This window comes from Corythoichthys intestinalis, chromosome 4, assembly GCF_030265065.1.
Source record: "Corythoichthys intestinalis isolate RoL2023-P3 chromosome 4, ASM3026506v1, whole genome shotgun sequence".
In the NCBI taxonomy this organism is placed as follows: domain Eukaryota; kingdom Metazoa; phylum Chordata; class Actinopteri; order Syngnathiformes; family Syngnathidae; genus Corythoichthys; species Corythoichthys intestinalis.
In genome coordinates, this window is record NC_080398.1 from 59,393,164 (window position 1) to 59,418,941 (window position 25,778).

General features: G+C 38.2%; 1 protein-coding gene across 3 annotated transcripts in view; it reads left to right on the top strand.

The window, feature by feature from the left end:
- dyrk1b (dual-specificity tyrosine-(Y)-phosphorylation regulated kinase 1B) overlaps positions 1-25,778 on the top strand; it is a 103,527-nt gene that overhangs the window by 19,621 nt on the left and 58,128 nt on the right. The window contains exon 2 of one of the 3 annotated variants that reach the window (XM_057833123.1): positions 9,011-9,132. The exons of 1 other annotated variant lie outside the window; for it this stretch is intronic. Coding sequence is in view for 1 of the 2 variants with exons in the window: in XM_057833121.1 (XP_057689104.1) it covers positions 21,763-21,865 (103 nt within the window). In the remaining variant the exon portion in view is untranslated. Of the gene's footprint in view, positions 1-9,010; positions 9,133-19,989; positions 21,866-25,778 lie in introns of those variants that run through there. One more of the 3 variants, XM_057833121.1, reaches the window with a different exon arrangement.

Below are 25,778 nucleotides of genomic sequence, written 5' to 3' on the forward strand. Positions count from 1 at the left end.
CTTGTGTGTGTGTGTGTGTGTGTGTGTGTGTGTGTATGTTTTGTATTTTTTATAAATCACAACCACACCATAGATTATGTACTACATTGCGCTATACTGTATATCACTGACTAGTGAATCTAGTAGAAAAGCTGAAAGAAGTTTGAAACTTAGATACAGCTCGCTCTCATTAGTTTGTGTCGTATTGTTTTGAACAGGGCGGCACGGTGGCTGAGTGGTTAGCACGTCTGCCTCACAGTTCTGAGATCAAAGGTTCAATCCCGGGCTTCGGCCTTCCTGTGTGGAGTTTGCATGTTCTCCTCGTGCCTGCGTGGGTTTCCTCCGGGAACTCCGGTTTCCTCCCACATCCCAAAAACATGCATGGTAGGCTGACTGAACACTCTAAATTGTCCGTAGGTGTGAGTGTGTGCGTGAATGGTTGTTTGTCTCCTTGTGCCCTGCGATTGGCTGGCAACCAATTCAGGGTGTCCCCTGCCTACTGCCCGAAGTTAGCTGGGATAGGCTCCAGCACCTCCGCGACCCTCGTGAGGAATAAGCGGCATGGAAAATGAATGAATGAATGTTTTGAACAGAGGTGGGTAGAGTAGCAAAAAACTGTTCTCAAGTAAGAGTAGCGTTACTTCAAAATAGTGCTGTGCGATATAATGATAGATTTCGCCAAAACAAAATAAAACTTTCAACATTTCAAATGTGTATCGTTGTTATCGCCATAAATGGAACCGTTCCTGCATTGCATATTATGGCCAGAAGATGGCGGCCAATTTACGCCGACTTACTGCATGAGAGGGGTCCAGCTGCGTCCCGCAGTACTCACCAACCTCACCCCCTGCTTTCAACGACCAATCAGATCAAGCGTTCGTCATCCACCAACCACACTCCCTGCCTTCAACGACCCTTACCCTAACCTTAAACCTTAAGCCCTTATCTGCGTCATGAGATGCAAAATGGACGTGGTTGGATGGGCGAGTACTGTGGGCTGCAGCTGGACTTACTTGCATTTCATTGATAGGATTCCATGTGTCGTAGTAGTTAGGGGTGTGACAAAATATCGAAATGGTGATATATCGTGATACTATGTATCCCAAAAGGTTATAGATATGCTCCTGCCAAGAATCGATATATCGTTTTAAATAGGGTTGAGATCTTGGCTATTTGCAGGCCATGACATTGACTGGATGAGACTTTCTCCAAGGAATGCTTTAACAGTTTTAGCTCTGTGGCATAATGCATTGTCATCTTGGAAAATGACAAACATATTTTCAATTGAAGGGATAAGAAAGCTGTCTAAAATTTCAATGTAAACTTGTGCATCTATTGAAAATTTAACCACAGCCATCTTCCAAGTGCCTTTGCCTGACATGCAGCCCCATATCATCAAGAACATTCGTTCATTCACTGCCACACTCCCAGCGCAAATGGATTGGACGTCTACTAGTGATAAACTAATTCCAATTCACACTAGAAGCTTGTTTTTCTGTTAATTAGTTGTTTGTAGAATATCCTAGAATGATTTCCTGACCAATGTATCGATAATCTTTGTATCGCCAAATCGTCAGATCGTTTGTGAGCTTTGTATCGCAAATCGTATCGTATCGTATCTCAAGGTGCCAAGAGGTTCCCACTCCTAGTAGTAGTACCACCAATCTCCCTCAAATCGGTTTCTTTCTCCACTAAAAGTTACACAATTGGCTCCTCCTACCAACTGGGGCTGCAGCTATTGATTATTTAGGTAATCGATTAATCTAACCATTAGTTTGTTCGAGTAATCAGATTACGAACATTTCATGTGTTGCAGAATAAATATTAGCATATGTAAAACAAATACTTCATGCTTGCAATAAAATGTATGTTGCTATGCTAAGATTACACTTTCAAAAGAGTATTCAATGCGAATACAAATTAAAAGTACCATCATACCATACCATACCATACCATACCATACCATACCATACCATACCATACCATACCATACCATACCATACCATACCATACCATACCATACCATCATCTTCCGCTTGCTCTGAGGTCGGGCCGCGGAGGCAGCAGTTTTAGCAGGGAAGCCCAGACTTCCCTCTCCCTAGCCACTTCAACCAGTTCCTCCGGCGGGATCCCAAGGCGTTCCCAGGCCAGCCAAGAGACAGTCTCTTCAGCGTGTCCTGGGTCTTCCCCGGGGCATCCCGCCGGTGCGACATGCCCAGAATGCATCTCCAGGGAGGCGTCCAAGAGGCATCCTAACCAGATGCCAGAGCCACCTCAGCTGGCTCCTCTCAATACGGAGGAGTAGCGGCTCGACGTCGAGTCCCTCCCGGATGACCGAGCTTCTCACCCTATCTCTAAGGGAGAGCCCGGACACCCTGCGGAGAAAACTCATTTCGGCCGCTTGTATCCGGGATCTTGTTATTTCGGTCACGACCCACAGCTCGTGACCATAAGTGAGGGTAGGAACGTAGATCGACTGATAAATCGTGAGCTTCGCCTTTCGGCTCAGCTCCTTCTTCACCGCTGCGGACCGGTGAAGAGTCCGCATTACTGCAGACGCTGCACCGATCCGCCTGTCTATCTCCCGCTCCCTCCTATCCTCACTCGTGAACAAGACCCCAAGGTACTTGAACTCCTCCACTTGGGGCAGGATCTCATCCCCAACCCGGAGAGGGCACTCCACCCTTTTCCGACTGAGGACCATGGTCTCAGATTTAGAGGTGCTGATTTTCATCCCAACCGCTTCACAGTACACTCAGCTGCGAACCGCTCCAGTGAGAGTTGGAGGTCATGGCCTGATGAAGCCAAAAGCTCCACATCATCTGCAAAAAGCAGAGATGCAATGCTGAGGTCACCAAACCAGAACCCCTCAACGCTTCGGCTGCGCCTAGAAATTCTGTCCATAAAAATTATGAACAGAATCGGTGACAATGGGCAACCTTGGCGGAGTCCAACCCTCACTGGGAACAAATTCGACTTACTGTCGGCAATGCGGACCAAACTCTGACACCGGTCGTACAGAGACCGAACAGCCCTTACCAAGGGGCTCGGTACTCCGTATTCCCGGAGCACCCCCCATAGGACTCCCCGAGGCATACTGTCGAGCGCCTTCTCCAGATCCACAAAACACATGTAGACTGGTTGAACGAACTCCCATGCACCCTCGAGGATCCTGCCGAGGGTGTAGAGCTGGTCCACTGTTCCACGGCCGGGACGAAAACCGCACTGCTCCTCCTGAAATTACACAAATTAAAAGTGTTCAAAATATTCAGAATGGCACTTTCATTTCACAACAGCAATAAATGCATTTAAAACTAAAATATCTGAGCTTAGTCTCAAACGTGAAGCAATCGGACCTTTTAGCCGAACCGCCGGACCCACGCTGGTGCAGCTGCAACCACCCCGGCCAGGGAGACCCCAACAACCCGGCCAAAAGGCCAAACTCTGCGCATTCACCTTAGTCTTAACCCCTTGTACTGACTCCATTTTAAAAGCTGGAAAAAGGCTTCGAAACACAAATTGACAATTTATTCAGGTCGACAATGATCAAACGGAAAGGCAAAACAGTGACAGACCCAGGCGAGGAGGCAGACTGGTTCCAGGGTCGCCATATCACAAGTCAATAAAAGGTTTCTGAGAAAAATGACAACGATAACATTCAGTCTTTTTGAAGGCTCTCGCGGGGCGGGCTTTGGGAAGGAAGAATGGTGTGTTTGGGCCTTCTTCTGTTGCAGATATGGGCGGTCAAGTTCGTGTGCCGCCGTTGCTGGGTCATGGTTAACGAGGCAACTGAGGTGGGAAGTTCGGCGCGCCTCACCCTCTGAGAGACGCTGAGCTATCAAAATTTGGAGGTTTTTTTTGTTATTGGGTGTTGTGGTACTACAGGACGTCCCGCCATTTGTTCTGGGCTGTCCTGAAGAGCTGATTGCGGGATTTGGCGTTGCAGACGTGGGCTTGTAGATGCCTTACCTATCACCTGGTAGTCCGCGTCAATCTTGCTCAGTCAGCTGCATGACGCATGTGTTGGACTTCCGTGTTCAGAAGGCGTTATGTTTCTTTTATGCCCTATGTCAAATATATTCTGCTTGTTTTCCCTTAAACTATGATATGAATGCTATTTATTTTATATTGGGTACGTTAGACCATTACAAACAGTCAAACGGTAAATACGAGAAAATATACTATTCCTTCATTCCCCCTGTCATTGTATAAAAATAAATAAATAAATGAGGGTGGTAGTCCAACAAAAGAACAATTGGCTAACTAGCAAAGCAGTCCGCAAGCTTTTTTTTTTTTTTTTTTTTTTTTTTTTTTTTTACAATGCTCTTAACAAATCGTTCAAATACATATTCCTACAAAAAGCAGTTAAATACTCTAAATTACAGATGCATAAACAAACATATTATCTCTAACAATAACATTCCTTATGTTGGTCTTAACAGGGAGCAGCAGGATTCTATATTTATATAGGATTTTATATTTAAAAACACATTAAAATACCCAAGCTTAGCCTCAAACGATATAAAAAAATAAATAAATGAGGCTCGTAAGTACAACAAACAACAATTGGCTAACTTGCATAACAAACGTCCGCTAGCTTAAATGCTATGAAATACTAACGTTTTTGTTTACAGTGCTCTTAGCAAATCGTTCAAACACATATTCCCATCAAAAACTGCTAAGTATACATGTATGACGGAAAACACTCAGGTGACTGGAAGTTCCGCTCTGAGACCCATTATTTGAAAAAATTTCAAAATTGTCCTATATGCTTGTGTGATACATCACTGGAAAGCTTAACTTCTCTATTTTCTGGGGGAAGGAAAATTTGGAGCAGTAGGGCATTTTTTTTTTTTAATTAATTAATTAATTAAACCCCTAAACCCTAATTGGAGGTGAGAGCATGAGAGACCATAATTAAAGACCCCATGATTTTAACGAGATATTATCGCGTACTTACCTTGTTTCGATCCAAAAACTCCTTGTAGCATGTTTCACCGAGTGTCAAGACAAAGCTGTGAATGGCCATAGCCAGAATTTGGGGGGATTTTATGGGTGAAACATGGTAATATAACAAGGATCACAATGCAGAAATCACAGACATCAAGCAAAGGTCGAGATTTTCTTTTTCAAATATTTACCATTTTAAACTTTTTTTTTTTTTATAAACAAATTTTGTATGTTTGGATCGATTATTTGTCATCTAAAATATCGGGGGAAATGCGACAGTAACAAAAAATACAATTAATTCATTTTGATGTAATTTGTTTAAAAGTTTAAAATATGCAAGATAATAATTTTTTTGTTGTTTTGTTTTTTTTAAACGAAATATAAGACATCAATTAATGATTCTAGGCTAAAATTGGCATACATTTCAAATAATAAATATAATTACTTACCTTCTTTTTATGGCTGGGTTGAGACAAAAGCGGTAAAACGGACAAAATAGACACATTGTTCTATCAAACACAACAGTTCTTTTGGCTTAAAATACAGCAGTTTATTTTAAAGAGGGGTGCAAGAGCAGAAACTGCTTTTTCAGGCTTGTCTGTGTTTTCCGCCATATATATACAGTACTGTATATGGCGGAAAACACAGACAAGACTATATAAAGTACTGTGCAAAAGTTTTAGGCAGGACACCTGCCTAAAACTTTTGCACAGTACTATATATATTTTTTTTTAATTATTAAATTTATTAGGATCATGGAAGCTTCCACTTGGGGAAAATATATACATACAGTATATCCTGTATATACATAATATAATAAAAATATACAGTACTGTATATATCAATCATACTTTATAAGCCGCTACTTTTTACACCTCATTTTTAATCCTGTGGTTTATAGTCCAGTGTTTGTTGATATATCTGGGTTATTAGGCAACACTTTATTTGACGGCGTCATCATAAGACTGTCAAAAGACCGTCATAATTATGACATGACAATGTCATGGGCATTAATGAATGCTTATGACAGATGTCATTAAGTGTCATCTGGCAAATTTTGTCACTAACTCCATTTATGTCCAGCTCAGATCTTTTACATCCATTCAAAATGTAACATATTTATGTCACACTGCTGTTGCCATAGTGTGCACTTCCTATGGGTGTAGTATTACAGTATAAAAGGAATCTCTGTGATGTGACGGGGCACATATGCTGAGAAGCACACTGAATAAAGAAGTTTTGTTCCATTCAAGTCTCAGTCGTACATGTACTTAGATTAAGGAAGTACATAACAAACAGTGAGATCATTTGCCTGATGACACTAAATGACATCTGTCATAAGCATTCATTAATGCTCATGACAGTGTCATGTCTCTGTTTTATTGTGTTGACCTGTAGCCCTTAACTCATTCACTGCCATTGATGGTTATAGGGCAGGGGTGGGCAAACCGGTCCTCGAGGGCCGCAGTGGGTCCTGGTCTTTGTTCCAACTGATTCAACACAGACAATTTAACCAATGAGGTTTCAGTGGAAACAAGAAGCACCTGACGGCAATCAACTGATTGCACTTGTAAGAAACCAGATTGGTGAAAGGCAGTCCTCATGATGGGTATGAACAAAAACCCGCACCCACTGCGGCCCTTTGTGGAATAGTTTGCCCACCCCTGTTATGGGGCAACAAATCCATTTCAACTGGGAAGGCTGTCTTTGAGTAAACATGTTTCACTGTCATTGATGGCGATAGACGTCCAATTCAATTTGACTCTGGGGCTGGCACTGCTCCCAGTTGAAATGGATTTGTTACCCTATAACCATCAATGGCAGTGAATGAGCTATTACTTAAAAATAATAATAATTAGGGCTGTCAAATGATTAAAATTTTTAATCAAGCTAATTACAGCTTAAAAATTAATTAATCGTAATTAATAGCAAGTCAAACCATCTATAAAATATGCCATATTTTTCTGTAAATTATTCTTAGAATAAAAAGATAAGACACAAGACAGATATATACATTCAACATACGATACATAAGTACTGTATTAGTTTATTATAACAATAAATCAACAAGATGGCATTAACATTATAAATATTCTCTTAAAGCGATCCATGGATAGAAAAACTTGTAGTTCTTAAAAGATAAATGTTAGTACAAGTTATAGAAATTTTATATTAAAACCCCTCTTAATGTTTTCGTTTTATTAAAATTTGTAAAAATTTTCAATCAAAAAATAAACTAGTAGCTCGCCATTGTGTCATTACACCATTCTCACTCCCCAATCCCATAAAATCATTTGGACCCAAGCGCCAGCAGACGGCGCCAAACAACAAAAAAACAAGTGAACTGGCATTCACAAATTCACAATCAAAATAGAACTGCAAAATACTCATTAAATTTTCTCAGACTTTGGTCAAACTCTATTTAAACATTTTAGCAACTCATTTAGCCCAACAAATACACTGGATGGCAATATTTAGTCACAATATGATGCTAGGAGCCAATATCAGGAGTCTTGTTTGTTGTGAAGTCAACACTCAAATGAACATAAATAACAATGGACCCAAGAAGAAACTACTGCGTCAGTCGAGGGACAAAAGGCATTCATTGGCTTGATCCCTTATTAATTTAAAACTTGCTATTGACACCTTGTGGTGCATTTAATTTACCTTACATAGTTAAAGAGTGACACTGTGAAGTACGGCAGTGTGGCCATGTGACGTCATCTCCCTGCGACGTCAACATCAATGGCGAACCTGTAGTTTATTTTTTTTATTTAAAATTGCCAAATTTTATTAATCCCCGACCCTCGTGAGGAAAAGCGGCATGGAAAATGAATGAATGAATGGAATTTTATTAAAGCGAAAACATTAAGAGGGGTTTTGATATAAAATTAGTATAACTCGTGCAAACATTTATCTTTTTAGAACTACATGTCTTTCTATCTGTGGTACACTTTAAACATTGTAAAACGTTAGCATTGCTACATTAAAGCTAATGCAAGAAAAGACAATGTACTCACTACTTTAGCCTGCTATAAAACATTGGCAGTCTTCTCCAAAACGCATGCGGTTATAAGGTGAAACTTCACACATGAAAACTCGCTAGTTTACAGCATTTACAAACGATGCGAAAAAAAAAAAAAATCCATTACTGACACTGCATGCATGACGAAAATAGAGGTGCGCTTTTTTTTATTTTATCAACTTTTTGGCGTGTGTAAAGCTTATGGTTAGCGGCTTAGCGAACGTACCTCCATTGAACATTTCAAAATAAAAGCACGTCATGTTCAACATATAAATAAAGCTATCTGGAGTTAATCTCACATACTTTAGATTCTACGTTAAGGATAGTTTTAAAATAATACCCATTGTGAAAAATCTGATTGGCAATGAATAATTTGGCTTTATTTATTTATTTATTTATTTATTTATTTTCCTTAATATTTCTCATTTTTAATATAGTATTTTTAAATTTAAGAATAAAAATTCATTGCATTTGAATGGGTGATTTATTAGGTTGTATTGTCACTACATTAGTGGTTAAATTTGGTTTAAACAAAAAACAAACAAAAAAAAGACATTAATATTGCAATAATTTATGAGACAATATATTGCCCACTAAAAATTTTTATCGCAGCAGGCCTAGGTCTGGCCCGATTTCCGATCTTGTGATTGGAACGAGGACATTCCTAGTTTTCTGAAATATATTCATCAATATATGTCATTATTTATTTTAAAAATTTCAACCTTGCAAATAAGTGAATTATGTTGTACACTGGGCTATCATGACGGCGTATCAAATTGTTCACGCAAAGGTTAGGAAGAGAGCACCTCAAACAATGTTGCTAACGCATCCGAAGCAGAAACCCCTGAGGCCTTTAACTCCTCCTATATTTGATTCCTCTCTGCCTGTGTCATACCTCCTTGGTTTTGTTTTTGTCTCTCTGGCACCGCCAAGTGCTGAGAAAGAGGATGATATATCCGCGTGTAAAGTGCTCCTCCACTCCGCTCTGAAAGCACCCTGCAGTAGCAGCATGGTAATTCCGCTCCTCTATCTTTCCTCTGCATCGTGTTTACCTAGCAACAAGCATCACCCGCTGCTGGCCATCCCATTGGTCATTCGAAAACGCACCGGGGACCAATGGCAGAGCTGTTGCCATGGTACAGCGTATAGTTGCCGGGTGGAAATTTGCTGCAAGGCACGTGAGTGTCAGAGTCTGCTTGCTTCCTCACACTACTGTTGTAATCTCTGCTGTCTGATCGTTAGTACAGCTGAACGTGATTTAGTGGAAGACACTCAGTATTTCAAGAAGGGAAAATAGACAATTTTCATATTTGTACATTCTCGAAGTTATGTTACAATACTATTTTGTATCATCATAGACCCCAACTCCTCCCTGAAATACAAAAAAAAAAATAATAATAATTCAGGACCTGCCAGCCACAGTAAAAAGCTACAATTAAGAGTGCATTTTCTCTCTTTTTTTTAATCACTTGATTAAAAAAAGAATCACTATTACTAGAATTATATTAGCCTTTTCAGGCCATAAACATTGTCTCCAGTATATATAAGTTATAAATATTACAGATTTTTTTTGGTCACATTCTCAATTCAAATCATGAATTAAATTAATTTGCGATTCCACTTTGAATATCGTTTTATGAAAAAAGTCAATTAATAATATGTGTATAATATGATTAATAGTATATTAGCTAGGGCTGCAGCTATCGATTACTTTAGTAGTCGATTAATCGATGAACTAGTTAGTCCGAATATTCGAGTAATCGGATAAGGAACATTCAAAATTAAAATACCTGAGAAGAGCTTTAAACGGTATAAAAAAATATATGAGGATCTAAGTACAACAAAAGAACAATTGGCTAACTTACATAGCAAAAGTCCGCTAGGTTAAATGCTATAAAATGCTAACATTTTTTAAAATTCTTTTAACAAATAGTTCAGACACATATTCCCACAAAAAAACTGCTAAATATACTAATTAACTAAATTACGAATGCAACAAAAAACATTAGCTCAAACAAAAACTTAGCTTTTCTTGGTCTGAACAGGGAGCAGCTCGATTCAGCCGTGTGAAATGAGTTACGTCATATTCATAATCACATATTCACTTTAATTAAATGAATACTGAAAGCAGCAAAATCTAATCCGAATACTTTTTCTAATCGAATTACTCAAGTTAATCGATTAATTGTTGCAGCACTAATATTAGTCTACTACAACACCAAGATCTCTGTAAAACTGTAAATAGTTGAAAAATAAAGGTGAAATAATAGATATGATTAGACTAATGGTAGGTAACAAATGTATCATTAATGGTGTTGACGTGATATTTCAAAGGGTTAAATTATGTGTAATTAGAAGTAGTGCTACAACGATTTAATCGATTAACTCAAGTAATTCGATTAGAAAAAAAGCTTCGAATTAAATTTTGCTGCTTCGACGATTCGTTTAATTAGAGTGGTGTTGCAATGGTTTGTTTTGAAAGAGTTTGCATTTTGTTTTATTGATTTGTATGGATATACTGCCCTCAAGTGGCAACACTGAATATGACATAGGTCGCTGAATCAAGCTGCTCACTGTTTAAGTCAACAGTAAGTTTATATGTTTGTTTATGTATTTGACATTTAGTTTAGAAGTATATTTAGCAGTGTTTGTGGAAATATGTGTTTTAACCACTTGTTAAGAGCATTGTAAAAAAATATATTGGCATTTTATAGCATTTAGGCTAACGGACATTTGCTATGCAAGTTAGCCAAATGTTCTTTTGTTGTACTTAGATCCTCATTTATTTATTTTTTAGACTGTTTAAGGCTAAACTAAGGTATTTTATTTCTTTTTAAATGCATTTATTCCTCTTGTGAAATGTAAGTGCAATTCTGCATAGTTTGAAGAAACACTCAGGTATTTTATTTTGTATTCGCATTTAATACTCTTTTGAAAGTGCAATCTTGGCAAGCCAAAATAAATATTCCAAGCATAAACACTTGTTTATTTGTTTTTACATCTCCTAAAATGTATTCTGCAATGCATTAAATGTTCATCATTCAATTACTCGATTATTCAAACTAACTAAATGATAGATTTATTTGATTACTTAAATAATCTAAAGTTGTTGCCTTGTCGGGCCGATCGCGCCATTTCTCAGAGGATCAGAATCGGATGAAAGGTTTAAAATGTGTCAATCATTGTTTAGCTTGTGAAACACTAGCGGTAGTTTGCTGTGGCAACTCATTGTGTAAGTAAGAGGCTGTTTTCAGCAGCGTGAGCGGATTTGAGTGGACTCACTCAACGAAGCATTTTAATAAAGACGAGCACTTTTCTACGTTATTCTTATTTAAAAATGTATTTTTTTTAATAGTCCACGATTATGAAGGCAGCACGGTGGGATTGTAACATGTTGGAACTTTTTTTTTTTTTTTTTTTTAAACAAAAAACTTTGGTATCGGCAGATTCTCAAAACCAGGTGACTCGGACTCGGGTGCAAAAATGTGCAATAGGGACATCCCCAAAAATAATTAATAGCTGCTGCCCTAATTAGAAATATACCTGAATGTACAGTATGATTTATCTAGATTTTTAATTCATTGTTAAAGTTTATTTGTGCTAGAGCTGCAACCAAATGTTGATAATTTTATTCCAAAGCTTAAGTAAATATTTGTGAGTGTATTGTGTGTTTTGATTTATCACAAATAGTCTGAAGGATTGTGAATCTGTGAATATTAATTGTTGACTAAATACAGTTCTAGGATTTTAACAATTATTAAACAAAATCTCTAAAGTATTAATCGCTTATCAAAATAGTGGTTTATTGACTAAATAATTATTTTTCAGCTATTCAACTAATTGTTGCACTTTAAATTTGTTATAAGTTCATTTGTCTGAAACATTAACTGATTTAAAGTCGTGCTATTATGAATTTTTATACTTGGGGTATAAATTATTATTACATTTTCATATTGTGAAACAAAAACTCTAGTTTTAAAAGTATGCATTCCTATTATTGCTACAATCAGGAGTAATGCATAATTTTACTTGATTCTGACTTGTCTGCCCTGCAATAGACTGATGACCAGCCTGGAGTGTCCCGGGCCATTTGGCCCAAATCATTTGGTGTAGGCTCCAGCTCTACTAGCCATGTGTTTGAGCCATGGCATGACCAAGAACACTCACACACTTGGCCACCTGTTGCTCATCTGCTTGTAGTTTTGGAACGGCAAACATACCCGCCCATGTGAAAGAAATACTTAACTCAGAGTAAGCAGCATGTAATGAAATAAGATATCCCCCCCCAAAAAATAGGTTGATTAAACATGTTTTTGTCTAAATTCTAAAATGCATTATTTCTATTGCCAAGTTTGCCTGAAATTACATAAACAGATTTGACCAAAATTTTACTTGTTTTGTTTTTTAAACAATGGTATAATTTTTTTTTTGTCAGCACAACGTCATCTGAAATGAACTGCTATTTTTTACTATAACCTATTACATAACCCATAGACTTCATAATGTATTAACATGACACATTCGCCATTTACTGCGTCCCACACTCCGCTTCATTTATTAGCAGTCGGTCACATGCAGCAATCTAATGGCGGATTTAGGTTGAAAAAGTATGAAAGCTGTACTGCATACAAACAGGAAGGAACAGGAAGGTGATATTTATTCGAGGATTCAAGTTAATTATTTTTCATACCGTGCATGCATTTTGAATGGTTGTGAAAAAAAAATCAATGGGAGAAATTAGCCGCTACAGCATTGGCATTATACTTCACAATATTTACGTAAAATTACTGCTCCCTGCATGTTTTTTTGCTTTTAACCAAGAATCGAGAGTTTTACGTCCATATATGCAAAGAATTCAAGGATTTAAGCATTTATTCACAAGAATTTTCAATGCAAAAAGCTTTTTGTTGTACTAAGGGGGCCTATACAATGTCTTAACTAGCAGCACATTCGACATATTTATGTAAAATGCTAACTGCCCGTTTTTTTGCTTTTAACCAAGAATCGAGAGTGTTTTACGTCCATATCTATAAAGAATACAGGGATTTAAGCATTTATTGACAAGAATTTTCAACGGAAAAAGCTCTTTTTCTGTGATATGGCGGCCGCTAATTTGCTTACTGACTAGCATCATAGTTTGCAATATTTACGTATAATAAACGCTAACTGCACGTTTTTTTTGCTTTTAACCAAGAATCAAGACTTTTTTACGTCCATATCTATAAAGAATTCAAGGATTTAAGCATTAATTCACTACAATCTTCAACAGAAAAAGCTCAGCTTTGACAGAGATAGGCCCTCTATGAATCGGCCCTGCGCCCGATGTCCCGTCAATACATTTTCTGGTAAAAGGTTGTCTATAAAAGTTGTTAAACAATAAACAAACAACAAAATGAATTAAATGAAGAAAAAAAATTATCAAGGGTCAAAATTATTTTTCGAACAGATCATGTGACTAGCACCATAAAGATGGTCATTTGCTTTTCTTAGCCAAAACCACCTGAGGACATAAGAGGCAAAATACTGTAAATAATTTTTTCAAACCTAAGCTTTCAAAAGCGACAATAACCACTGGGTGAGAACCAAAGATTGAAACGCTGGAGAGCACCGCCAAAATGGTGAGTGGAGTTTCAGTTTGCCCCACTTAAGACATTAATTGTACGACAGAGCCACCACTGGATGTACCATTTTCAATGTACGACGATCTTGGCCAAAAGCATAGCTGTTCTAAGTAGCCTGATCTAGAATTCCCCTAAAAAATGATGGGAAACAAACAAACAAAAAAAACGCTTATTTTTATGTATTAATATAAATATTCCTGGCTGGAATATTCACTCAAAAAGGATTCGGCATTTACTTCTCTACTAGGTGAGACAGAAAAACACACACCTTTTGTACTGTTTATTGTGCATTATCAATTCTGTTTCAATATTTAGAGCGAGTTTTCATGATTGTTTTTGCTGATGTGCCAACGCTAACTGATACATGCTAATTGTTTCTGTGGATTGTTATTGCTGTATAAGCTGCTAGTTATAAACGGAATTTTGAATTGCTGTTATTGAAGATAAAATTCATTTAATTCCATTTTGATTTTAGTTTCGTTCTGCAAATGTTGATGTCATGAGCAACGGAACGAAGTCAGCAAACCACACGGACGTCTGACAGTGTCATTTTGGAGTTTAGCTCTCTGTCTAGCTAGGACTTAGCTCCAACGTCTTGGCGAGGACAGTACAATGATGTATAATACATGTTTTTGGATTGTTATTTTGAGATTTAAAGTGTAGTTAGGGGTACTTAAAGGGTTAATTCCAACTTATTCGGAAATTCGGGTTATGTCGCCAGCATAGGAACGGAACTCGTTCGTAACCCAGAGTCTAACTGTACACAAAAATCATCGGATTCGGACTAGAAAAATCTACAGAAATAGTATCACCTGTCCGAAGAGCATCAGTGCCTTCTAGTGTGGATAACATATTTCCAACCTTGAAATTAAAACGATCATTTCTCCGGTTTTCCATGATCTATTGGTGCCAAGTAAAAACTGGGAGAGAGGTTTTAATAATGTTGATGTTTGCTGTTTAAGGACGGCAGCGCCGAATATGAAAGTGTTTTATTTTTTATGTAGCTTTATAGACGCTACGTGATTGAACAGGCCGGCGTGATCATTGGACTTCCGACTGCAAATTTGTGTGTACCCACCTCCGCAGATTACTTGTTTTGTGAATTAGAGATTAGATCACTGAAAAAGTGACTAACAAGCGGCCCCTGCTCAATTCGGACAAAAGCTTGTTCTTGTTTTTCTTGTGTGTGTGTGTGTGTGAGGAATTTGGAATTGAAATAGAGTTTAATGCAAGTAACAGAGTTGTGGCAATTATAGAATGTGACGTACTGTGTTGGCTGACAATGGTAGTCTGTGTGTATATTCTCCCAGTCAGATCAGACAAAGCCAATCACTCTGAGCTGGGCTTTAGGTATTTCATAATCAGACCACCCTTGTGGTAGTGCATCTGTGTGTGATTACCACCTTATCTTAAATCGACATTTAATGCTGCTTCCTTCTTGTTTATGAGTTTTTATGAGATTGAGCCTTTAAATGTGATCTCTGTAATTATAGCATGTTATTAGGCCATGCCGTCTTTATTTAGCCATCACTGGTCAGCTGTTTGTTAGCGTTCGGGGGTGCAATGATTTGGACTGTAGGTTTGTCACTAGTTGCGGGAATAGAAGCTAATATCGTCACCGTAAATTAATTACCCAAGTCATTTTGTTCTATTTTTTAAAAATATTAGTAATTAGCAAAAATTCGGAGGGATTTTTTTTTTTTATGATTTCTGAAAAATAATATTTTAATATTATTTTAGGAACATGTTGACATGCTGCTCAAGTTTTTTGTTGATAGGGGGCCAACTTCACAGAGGTGCTCTAATAGGCAGAGAACAAAAAATGACGTTGGGTTTCTCAACTATTTCAAATTCTACACTAAGATAGCTTTCAAATGACAGGTTAAGCATTGATTTTTTTTCAAAGTTATTATTTTTAATACAATTTGTGTTTTAAAACATGTATTGTGTTTGAATAGGTGGTTTATTAGGATATACTGTACTAAATTGGTTATTGTTTTATTGTAGTAATTTTGGGGGGGGGACAATAATATCGCATATTGGCAATAATTTATGAGACAATATACCTGCGTGACGTCACCACTCGAAATTAAGATCAATATTACGGAGCCCCTAAAGTGACATGTAAGAAGAAAGAAAAAGTGGACGTTGAAGATTTTTTTTCTGTGGACGCAAAAAAAAAAAAAAAATGCCCTAGAAAAAATAATGACACGGAAGTTAAAAAAAAAAAAAAAGTTGAGATTGAACAAAAAAAAATCTTTACATCAAAGCAAAAAAATGTTTTTTACATCGAAGCAATTTTTTTTTTACATTGAAGCAAAAAATAAATAATACAGTAATATTAATAATAATCCCACTGTCTTAAATGTGCGTAGTGCGGCACAATTTCCATGTAAACGATGGCAACAAAGGAACGTGTTCACCCGTGGTTAGGTTAATTGAGTTTTACTTTGAAATAGGCCTAAAATATGTGACATAAGATCAAGAATTGATATTAACCATGGTTTCCAGATAAGAAGAAGACATTTGAAGCGAGTCTTAAACTCAACCGGACATTTTTTTCTTGGAAAACGTTCTGTGATTTGGCGGTCCTTGTTGACTTCATTAGCAACCAATTGCTATACTCTGGACATCTACATGGATACCAATGAATGTCTAGCAAATACAGAGAAAACAGAAAAGAGGACGTTCGCCTGGTTATTATCTTCCAAGATTTATTTTTTTGCTTTGATATTAAACTTTTTTTTTTCATTTGATGTTATTATTATTATTTTTTTGCCTTGATGTGAAAAGAAATTAGTTTTGTTTTTTGTTGCTTCAATGTAAAAAATGTTTGCTTCGACTCGAATTTTTTTTTTTCCGTGTTTTTAAAAAATTTTTTTTTGCTTTGACAGAAAGGAAATCCTCCGTGTCCCTTTAAGGCGGGGGTCGGCAACCCATGCTTTGAGAGCTGCATACGTCTCTTTAGCGCTGCCCTAGTGGCTCCCTGGAGCATTTTCAAAAATGTTTAAAAATGGAAAAAGATGTTTGAGGGAAATATATTTTTGTTTTGATATGGTTTCTGTAGGAGGACAAAAATGACACACACATTCTTAACATTTTCCAATGCTGTAAAAATGTGTCAAATAAATATTAATTTTCAATATTTCTGTCAGTGAAGAATTGCGTCATAGCTTGCGACACACGTTTCTATCAGCAGGGCGGGATGCCAGGAAGGTCGTTATTGTAAACAAACCTGCAGCCGAGTACCCAGTTGGGAGTGAGAGAAAAAGTGCAATTCCATGACTTCTGAAGAACTTAGCGGAGCTCAAAAATAAGATTTAAGAAGTGGATTGCATCGCCAAACTCCACTACTGCAGCATGATTTATTGCAACGCAGGAGATATAAAGCGTGGAAAACTGTTCACAGATGGTGAGTACATGAAGGAGACATTCATCAACATATTAGAACACCTATTTGCAGACTTCAAAAAACAAAACCGAGATAATAAAGAAAATCAAAGACATGCCCAGATATGGTGCATGTTATGAACGTTCCATTTGATTGTTTTTCGAAACCTCAAAATAAAAATGACATCAAAAATCTGATTTCTGTATTGTTTTTGAGATTTCATAAACACAATGAAAAAATGAATATTGTAATGAAGTTAAACTTGAGGTGACATCATACAACAGGTTAGTCACGTGGTGCGTTGGATGCATTGCAGGGAAAATAAACATTTAATCATGAAGGCTCATTATGTATTTTTAGCTGACTTAGTCATTTTGATAGTAGGCTAATATAGCTAATACAGATACATACAGCATGTGTTGCCTTCATTATTAGGCTTATTTAAGGCTTTTAATTTTTTTGCGGCTCCAGACATATTTGTTTTTTGTTTTTGTTTTTTTTGGTCCAATATGGCTCTTTCAACATTTTGGGTTGCTGACCCTTGCTTTGGGGGCACAGTTTTTTTTAACGTCAACTTTTTTTTCTTCTTCAATGTCATCTTTGGGGCTCCGGACAATATCAAAAAAACGATTGCAGCACAAACTTTCTACAGCGCAAACCAGCACAAACATAGCACAAACGATTGACACCATATTTAGCCATTTTTAATCAAAGTGGGGGGCTGGTTGACCTTAGATTGACCTATAAAGGAATTGTAAATATCTCAAAACGATAGCAGCACAAAAGAAAAAAATTCAGCAGAAACGAGCCCAAAACCAGCACACACGAATAACATCATTTTTCCAATGCAGATTCTTGACTCTTTACACCTTGTCCAATGCAGATTCTTGACTCTTGACAAGGTGATAATGCTGGAACTTTTGTTTGGTGCTGTTCCAGTGAGATTTACTAGATGACTGCCTGAATAAGATATCAAAATTCCCCCAGTCCTTGATGATATGGGGCTGCATGTTGGGCAAAGGCACTGGGAAGATGGCTGTGGTTAAATCTTTAATTAATGCACAAGTTTACATGGAAATTTTAGACAGCTTTCTTATCCCTTCAATTAAAAATATGTTTGTCATTTTCCAAGATGATGCATCATGCCACAGAGCTAAAACTGTTAAAGCATTCCTTGGAGAAAGACTTATCCATTCAATGCCATGGCCTGCAAATAGCCTAGATCTCAACCCAATTGATAACCTGTGGTGGAAATTGGAAAAAAAAATTGTCCACAGCAAAGCTCTGACCTGCAAGGATCATCTGGCAACTGCAATCAAAGAGAGTTGGCACCAAATTGATGAAGAATACTCATCAATTCCATGTCTCAGAGACTGCAAGCTGTCATAAAAGCCAGAGGTGGTGCTACTAAATACTAGACATGTGTTTTGATTGTTATTTCTTTGTTTGTTTCTCATGATTCCATTTTTTTCTCCTCAGAATGAGGTGATTCCATATATATTTCCCTGCACTTGCTCTATAAACATTAACATTTACTGACCACCACAATGTTTTTATTCATTTCTTTTAGTGTTTCTGAATGCTAAATAGATGCACCTTTGAACTAATTAATTATTTTTTTTCGAGCTTTTTATCTGAGTTTGTTCTACATGATAAAATGTCTGCGTGAGTGCTTGTCCGAGACTGGTGATTCCATACTTTTGCTAGGGGTTGTATAAATTTGCGTTTCAGCATTTGTTATTTGTATTCAGTAATTTCTTTGATCAGCACAAATACAGCAATGCTCAAAGGGGCTCTCTCGCTTTGGGGGTGGGGGGTCCATTTAATGATATACTGTACATATAAGCTGAAAGATATTAAAAGATTAATGTCACTCAATTGCAACTGAATCAACAAGAATTTGACACACATTTATCCATGCGGCCTGAACTGTATTTGAGGGTGAATTTCCCTTTAAGCCAGGGGGGCCGTCCACTGGTTTATGACACTGTTTGTGTGCTGAGCTGTTCCCAGGCAGCATTGTGCCTGATTTAGCCGGAATGCTCGGATAGCAACAGGAACAACTTTTAGCGTTGGCCGCTTTGTGAGGGGAAGTCACTTTGCCCCGCTCTTCTCCCTGCTCCCCCGACCGACCGACAGTCTGCCCACCCCCAGCCTCCCTCTTTCCATTTCTACCTGACATCCTCAAACTATTTCCGCGTCATTCTTGCATCGCGCCGTTTGAAGAGACACAGGGAAACCGAGCCAAGTGCTCCTCCCACAGACCGACTCGCTGACCAATCGCGGCCGGGGACTACACTTTGCGTAGCCAATGGCCTCGCAGCTGCCATGGCGTCGGGTAGCAACAGAGCTTGTGGGAGGGCGCGTGCTAAGTGAGGGAGAGGCTGCTCTCACCCCAGTACAGAGAAGTCGAAACATTTTAAAAGAGTGAATCAAAAAGAGGCTTTATTGTTGCCAATTTTATCATTCAAATAGGATAAATGCGTTTTCTATAAAAATGTTTATTCTTCAATCATCACAGCAGGTTTCATATGTGTTCCAGTACAAGTGTAAGGGAACCCATTTGCCTCAATTAAAAAAAAAACTGAATTTCTTTCGTGGAAATACACACTTATATGAAGACTTCCCTTTTATTGAGTATCAGTTTTACACAAAATAAGTTGTTTATTCTTCAAAATTGTGGTACGGGTTAGTTTGTTAGTCAATGTTGCCTATATATATGAATATAAAGTTCCAGTAAATATACCCCGTTGTTACTATAAATGGACAGGACGAGAGAGGTCTAACTGGAAGAAACTACTTGGAACAAAGAGAGGGTCGCTGCCCCGCTTGCCCAGCGCATTTGTCATGTAAATTTTTGCGTCACAAAAACGCCCCGCAGTTTCGAGTTTGTGCACTTATAGTTAGAATACTTATAGCCAACGTCAGTTTAATGAACTTGCGTCATTGTTACTTAAATGCAGTGACTACGAAAGCGCGCCTCGTGCCACCTCCGTGTCGTGCATTATGGTACGGCCCCAATCGCAGGGTGGGGAGCAGTGTGGGAGAGAACACAGATTCTGTATAACGGAGAAACACTGGGCAAAGGAAAGGGAAAGATCCGAGAAACATGACTCGAGATTGCCCTTGTGAAGGTTTCCACCTCGAAGGATTACAAAAAAACTCACGGAATAGCAAGAAGGGCTCAGCGGCAAGAAGGCGAGGACACTAAAGTGAACGAAAGGGGAGCGGAAGGGGAGGAAAGAGGCGCGCCGCCGGGAAGGCATCCAGGGTATCTGACAGCAAACTCAGGAACTTCACTGTATTTGGTGGACTTAAAGACAGTTTGAGGATTTTGTGTCCTTGAAGACGCCGTGTTTAATTGTGATTACCTCAAAGAGCCGATCTGTTCCCGGACCGAGTTGTGCTCCGCTTAACATCGGAGGGACCGTGTCACCGATTGGTAACGCTACAGTCACGTCGCTAGCGTCCTGTGTGCTTTCCACAGGGAACGTTCGGCGATCTAACACCAAATACTGGATCGAAACTCATTTTTTCTTCTTTGGTTTACCCCTTGTCAAACACGTTGCCGTGTGAGTGTGGAAATTCTGTCTAAGGAACTTTTTGTGGAAGTACATGCGTTGCGGTGGACTGGTTTTCCTCTAGATTTTGGAGCACTTGTCAAGATCCAAACCTGATTTAAAGTCTATTGGATTTTTGTTGTTGTTCTTGTTGTTGTTATTGAGGGGATCCTTCTACTGGCAGAAGTCTGCCACTTTCGTCTCTAGTCAGGTGATGGACTTCTGCTCAGAGTGACCACAACACTGAAGACTCTTTGGAGCTTTGTCTCCACTGCTCATGTGACACTAGTAGATGACGGCGAGTCTCCGGATTTTAATCCGAGAGAGAACCTCTCTACACTGTCCTACACTGACCAGTGTCCAGTCCCCCAGAAAGTGCTGGTAATTGGACCTATTTTTAGAGGGAGGGATGGGGTAAAAGCAGAAAGCAAGAAATTAAACTCCCCTCCTTTTTTTCTATCCCTTCCACTTGTTCTAGTGGACTCGCAAACGACTAAGACAGCAAATCATCAATTCGACAAACTTTTTCGAATGAATAATCTGAGTGAGATCGGCCAGAACCATTTTGACGGGAGTCTTACCAGCCTGGGAATACCTGCTGCAGTGGATTTTGCGCTGGACAGAAAAAGCCCATTTTGGATTACAAATTGAATATGTCTGATGAACTTCATCTTTCCTACTTAGGGTACATCCTACCCAGGACAATGCTCATGGGGTTAGGATTGATGAGAGAGTAGAAATCTTAGCATTCTAGAATTGTAGGACCTACTTTTTGACTACCTAAAATAAACTACCAGCAATCTGGATCAGTGCAAACTTCCACCGTAAAGAAACAAGCAAAATCTACCCTGATAACCAAATATTACCCACGTCCCCCCAGCCACAGAGAAAAAGATTATATATGTAGATCTCTATATCTATAGCGTAACTCTTTACATCCTTTATATTTTTACTTAAGATAGACAAGCTGCCTGTACACCAATTGGTTGCCTTAGAAACCACAGTAACAAAGAAAGAAGCTAGAGAAGACGGTGCCTTTTGATTGGATTGGTTGGTTTCCCACCATTTCAAGATTGACTGAGTTGGTCAGATTAACTGTTTGAGCAAACTCTGGGATTGAAAGCACGCCTCATGAAGGTTACTTAAGAGCCCCTCCCCACACAAAGGCCGCCCACCTATGAAATCATTTGATTGATTGGGTTTCCCTTCTGGATTGACCTTTTGCTGAGTGTTTCCATGGTGATCACATCATCATCTGTGGAGGACAAGACTGTGCCCCTTTGCAGAATGGTCCAATCACAACCCTGGGTCGCCTCTGCCCTCCATCGTGACAATAAAAGTCAGTTCTCACACACACGCACTCACGCATTTTTGCACACTTTTCATAAATGCTGACAAAGCAATGCATGTGTATCTTTTTGCTATTAACTTGATCAACTATGTGAAAACTTTGTCATTTTAAGATCATTCTTAAGCGGTGAGAGAGTTTCTCTCTTAATGTTCTTACCAAGGTTCGACTGAGCAGATCAATGCTACCTGGAGCTGTAGCCAAAGCAAAGGCTTAGATGGATATTTCTCTTTAAAGCAGTGTTTCTGCACATTTCTAAAGGGTACCAAACACCATGAGTTACACATGCTATTTATTCATTTATTTATTTTATTTATTTATTTTTTTAATTTCAAAACCGTAAAATAGCAAGCTAATGTCTGAGGGAATGGCGTACCGCAAGCAACACATCACTTTTGCTCATTAATATTCATGACGTTAGCAACTGTTGCTAGGGGGGTCAAACTCGCGTTTGTCCCTCATGCTAGATCAGTACTTCTCAAATAGTGGGGCGCGCCCCCCTGGGGGGGCGCAGAGCGATGCCGGGGGGGCGCATGTGTCCTCGGGGAACATGCTTTTTTTTTTTTTTTTGCCGGACTGGAATAAAGTGTACTTGCACATCCACTCAGTGGGTGGCAGTGGCGCTCTCATTTTCAGAGTGCGTGCAGTATTTTTGAACTAAGGAAGAGCACTCAGCACACAGAAAACAGATATGAAGAGCAGTGCGCCGCCGCCGTTTTCGAAAGCCGTTTTCCGACCGGACTCACTCACGCAGCGATCCACTGTCTTGTCCGGTTCTCACGTCGCCGCCCGAGAAGTGCCATTTTCGGCTTGGGATCGTCACGACGACCGCCCTCACCTACGGTTCTACCTCGGCCGCCGAGAATGCGCTTTTTTCGTGCCGTTTGCCTTTTAGCTTTGACTTTTAATACAGTGGGGTGATGAGGAAAGACTACTGTTTACTGTGTCTGAAAATAATTATAGCGGACTGCCAGAAGCCAAATCAATTAAGACGCCACTTAAAGACATTCGACCCCAATCTCATTGATAAGCCGCTTGATTGTTTTTCAGCGAAAACGTGCCGAATATTGCCAACAATAGTCCTGCTTTGTCAGTGTTATATCAGTAAACCAGTGAGCATTGTTAGCATGCTCATTGCAAAATGACTCCACACCATTGCAAAGGAGGTAATACTGAGTGTGAGCAGCAAAAATAAAAACTGTCCTTCTGTCCAAGGACACTCTTTTTTTTCCTTAATTCATTTTTGTTTTTTCGGTCAAATTTTTTGGCATATTGTCCTCATGAGTAAATGTTTCTAATCAATTTGAATTTGTTATTATTTACGGATTTTATTACATTTTATTTTTCTGTATCAAATGGTCAAAAATACCTTGAGTGTATTTTTACAGTTTGAATGTGACTTTTTTTTTTTTTTAATTCAGGCAAATTGATGCACGTCAAGTCTTCTCTGTTACAGACAAAACAATGTTAATAAAGTTATACTTTATTATAAGTTGATCTGTTACTTTTTTTCTTTATTAGAAAAAAAGGACACAATGTTAGGCAGATGCGTATTTATAATAGTAATTTTATAGACGAATAATACTATTTACAGTGGCGGCGGAGAGTTTGGGGGGGCGCAAAACATTTACGTCTTGCTTGGGGGGGCGTAACAGAAAATAATTGAGAAGCACTGTGCTAGATGCATGTAAATAGTGCATGAACAAGATGTTTACTGAGCTAAACCTACCAATTCTGTCTGAAAATGATGCCCCTGGTGCCAAATTCACTGGTAAAGATGTGGAAGAACATACAAATGTTCAGTTAAAGGCGATGGCTTGAGTGTTGAAGGCTGAAAAAGACGGGAAAAAGAGCAGACCTGATCCAGAGTTAGCTTTTTTATCGACACCTTTTTCTTCTGTGCATTGCCTTACTCCACTGAAAATAACATTCTCCTGTTTCAACATTCTATCCTTTGCCACCATATGCCCCGTCTTTCTTACATATTATATCCTCTGGTTTAGGCCTGCAGCTATCGATTATTTTATTAGTCGATTAATCGATGAACTAGTTAGTTTGAATAATCGAGTAATCGCATAAGGAACATAAAAAAATTTAAAATATCTGACCTGAGCCTCAAACAGTATAAAAAATAAATAAATGAGGATATATGTGCAACAAAAGAACAATTGGCTAACTTACATAGCAAAAGTCCGCTAGTTTAAATGCTATAAAATGCCAACGTTTTTTCTTAACAGGGAGCAGCAGGATTCAGCCATAGTATATGAGTTATGTCATATCCACTGTTACCACTAGAGGACGGTGTATCCACCCAACTCAATAAAACTAAATGCAACACTTTCAAAACCATTAAAATGCCACCCTAATTAAACGAATCCTCGAAGCAGAGCAATTTGATTTGAAGCTTTTTTTTCTAATCGAATTACTCAACTTAATCGATTAATAGTTGCAGCACTAAGAACAATGCAATCGTGTGAGACAAAAATTTACTACAAATAATTTTGCCTTTTACTATTTTCATGGTGCAAAATGTGACTCAAATATTTTTTTTGTTCCACAGCAGTCCATGCTGCCAGTAGATTTATTATACGTCCCCATAACAAGTGTGAGTCAACTTTCAAAAGACCAAACCAGTTGAAAGAAATGTAATAAAGCCTGTAAAATTGGGGCAAACCAATCCAAAACCTGGTCTAAAACATCACATTGTGTAGATTTAGTTTGGACTTACTCACCAAAACCCCCGGGGTTCCATTGAACCAAGGTTAAGAACACCTGCTTTAAACAGTCTACATTTGTGAGACGTGATTTCATTCATCACAGAGTTTTTGTGTGCGTGATGGAGAGTAAAGTTTTAGTTTCTTGCATGTGTCGCACAGGCAGCATGTGTTTATTTGTCAGTGTGATGAAGCAGCTGCAACGTGTTGCAGCGCCGTTGTGTGCTAATTTCATCACTGTGGTGGTATTGATGTGTTAATGCATCCCTCAAGGCATTTTGTTGCCAAACCTTTTGGACACCTGGCCGCCTCAAATTCAAATCGGTTGTGCGCATGTAGTACTTTGGATTTGGATTAACTGGTGTCTTTTTGTTTAAAGACCCATTAATTGCATCCAGGATTTTTCTTAAGCCTGTCGCGATTTGCAATAAGTCAGTTAATCGCACGGTAAATGAAAATGAGGTCGATAAATTTTATTGCCACGTCCGTTTACGATCAGCACATGTACGTTTTAAAACTTTGCCAATGATTGCATATAAGACTCCAGTTCCTTTCACAGATGTTTATCGGTTATAAAAACACTGTATAGCTAAAGTTCAGACATACAAACTAAGAAAATGTATATAAACATACATATATTAAACATTGTGCAGTGTTAGCATTACTACTTTGAGGCTAATGGTGAAGGACAATGTACTATTTCCTTCAGAAAATAATATTTTATTACAGCTTCCTGACTTAACAATAGTCTACAACTGTATTGTTTTGAGTACATAAAACTTGTTACAGTTTTTAAGGTTCTGAGTATAAAACATAAAAATAATTTTTCAGTTCACACATTTGACAAAAGTTCTGTTCAATCAAATTTAAAAAAAAGTGCTGCTGACTGACATCTTTTTTTCTAGTGGGCAAAGCGCTGATATGAATTGTGTCAATGACTCATTTATTTTCTTTAAACAAACTAAGCAAAATTGAATAAGGAGGAGGCAGACGAATAAATCAGTTTTCTTTAGCAAACGATTGTTCATAAATAAAATCAAAATTCAATTTCAAAGCACACTCTCTTGTATGACAATTTACAGTTTGAATGGGAGTTTGTATTGAAAGGAGACTGTTTTATGAATGGGATTATGTGTGTATCTTTATAAAAAGAAATGAGACAACTTTATTATCTAACAATGACTCAGGTG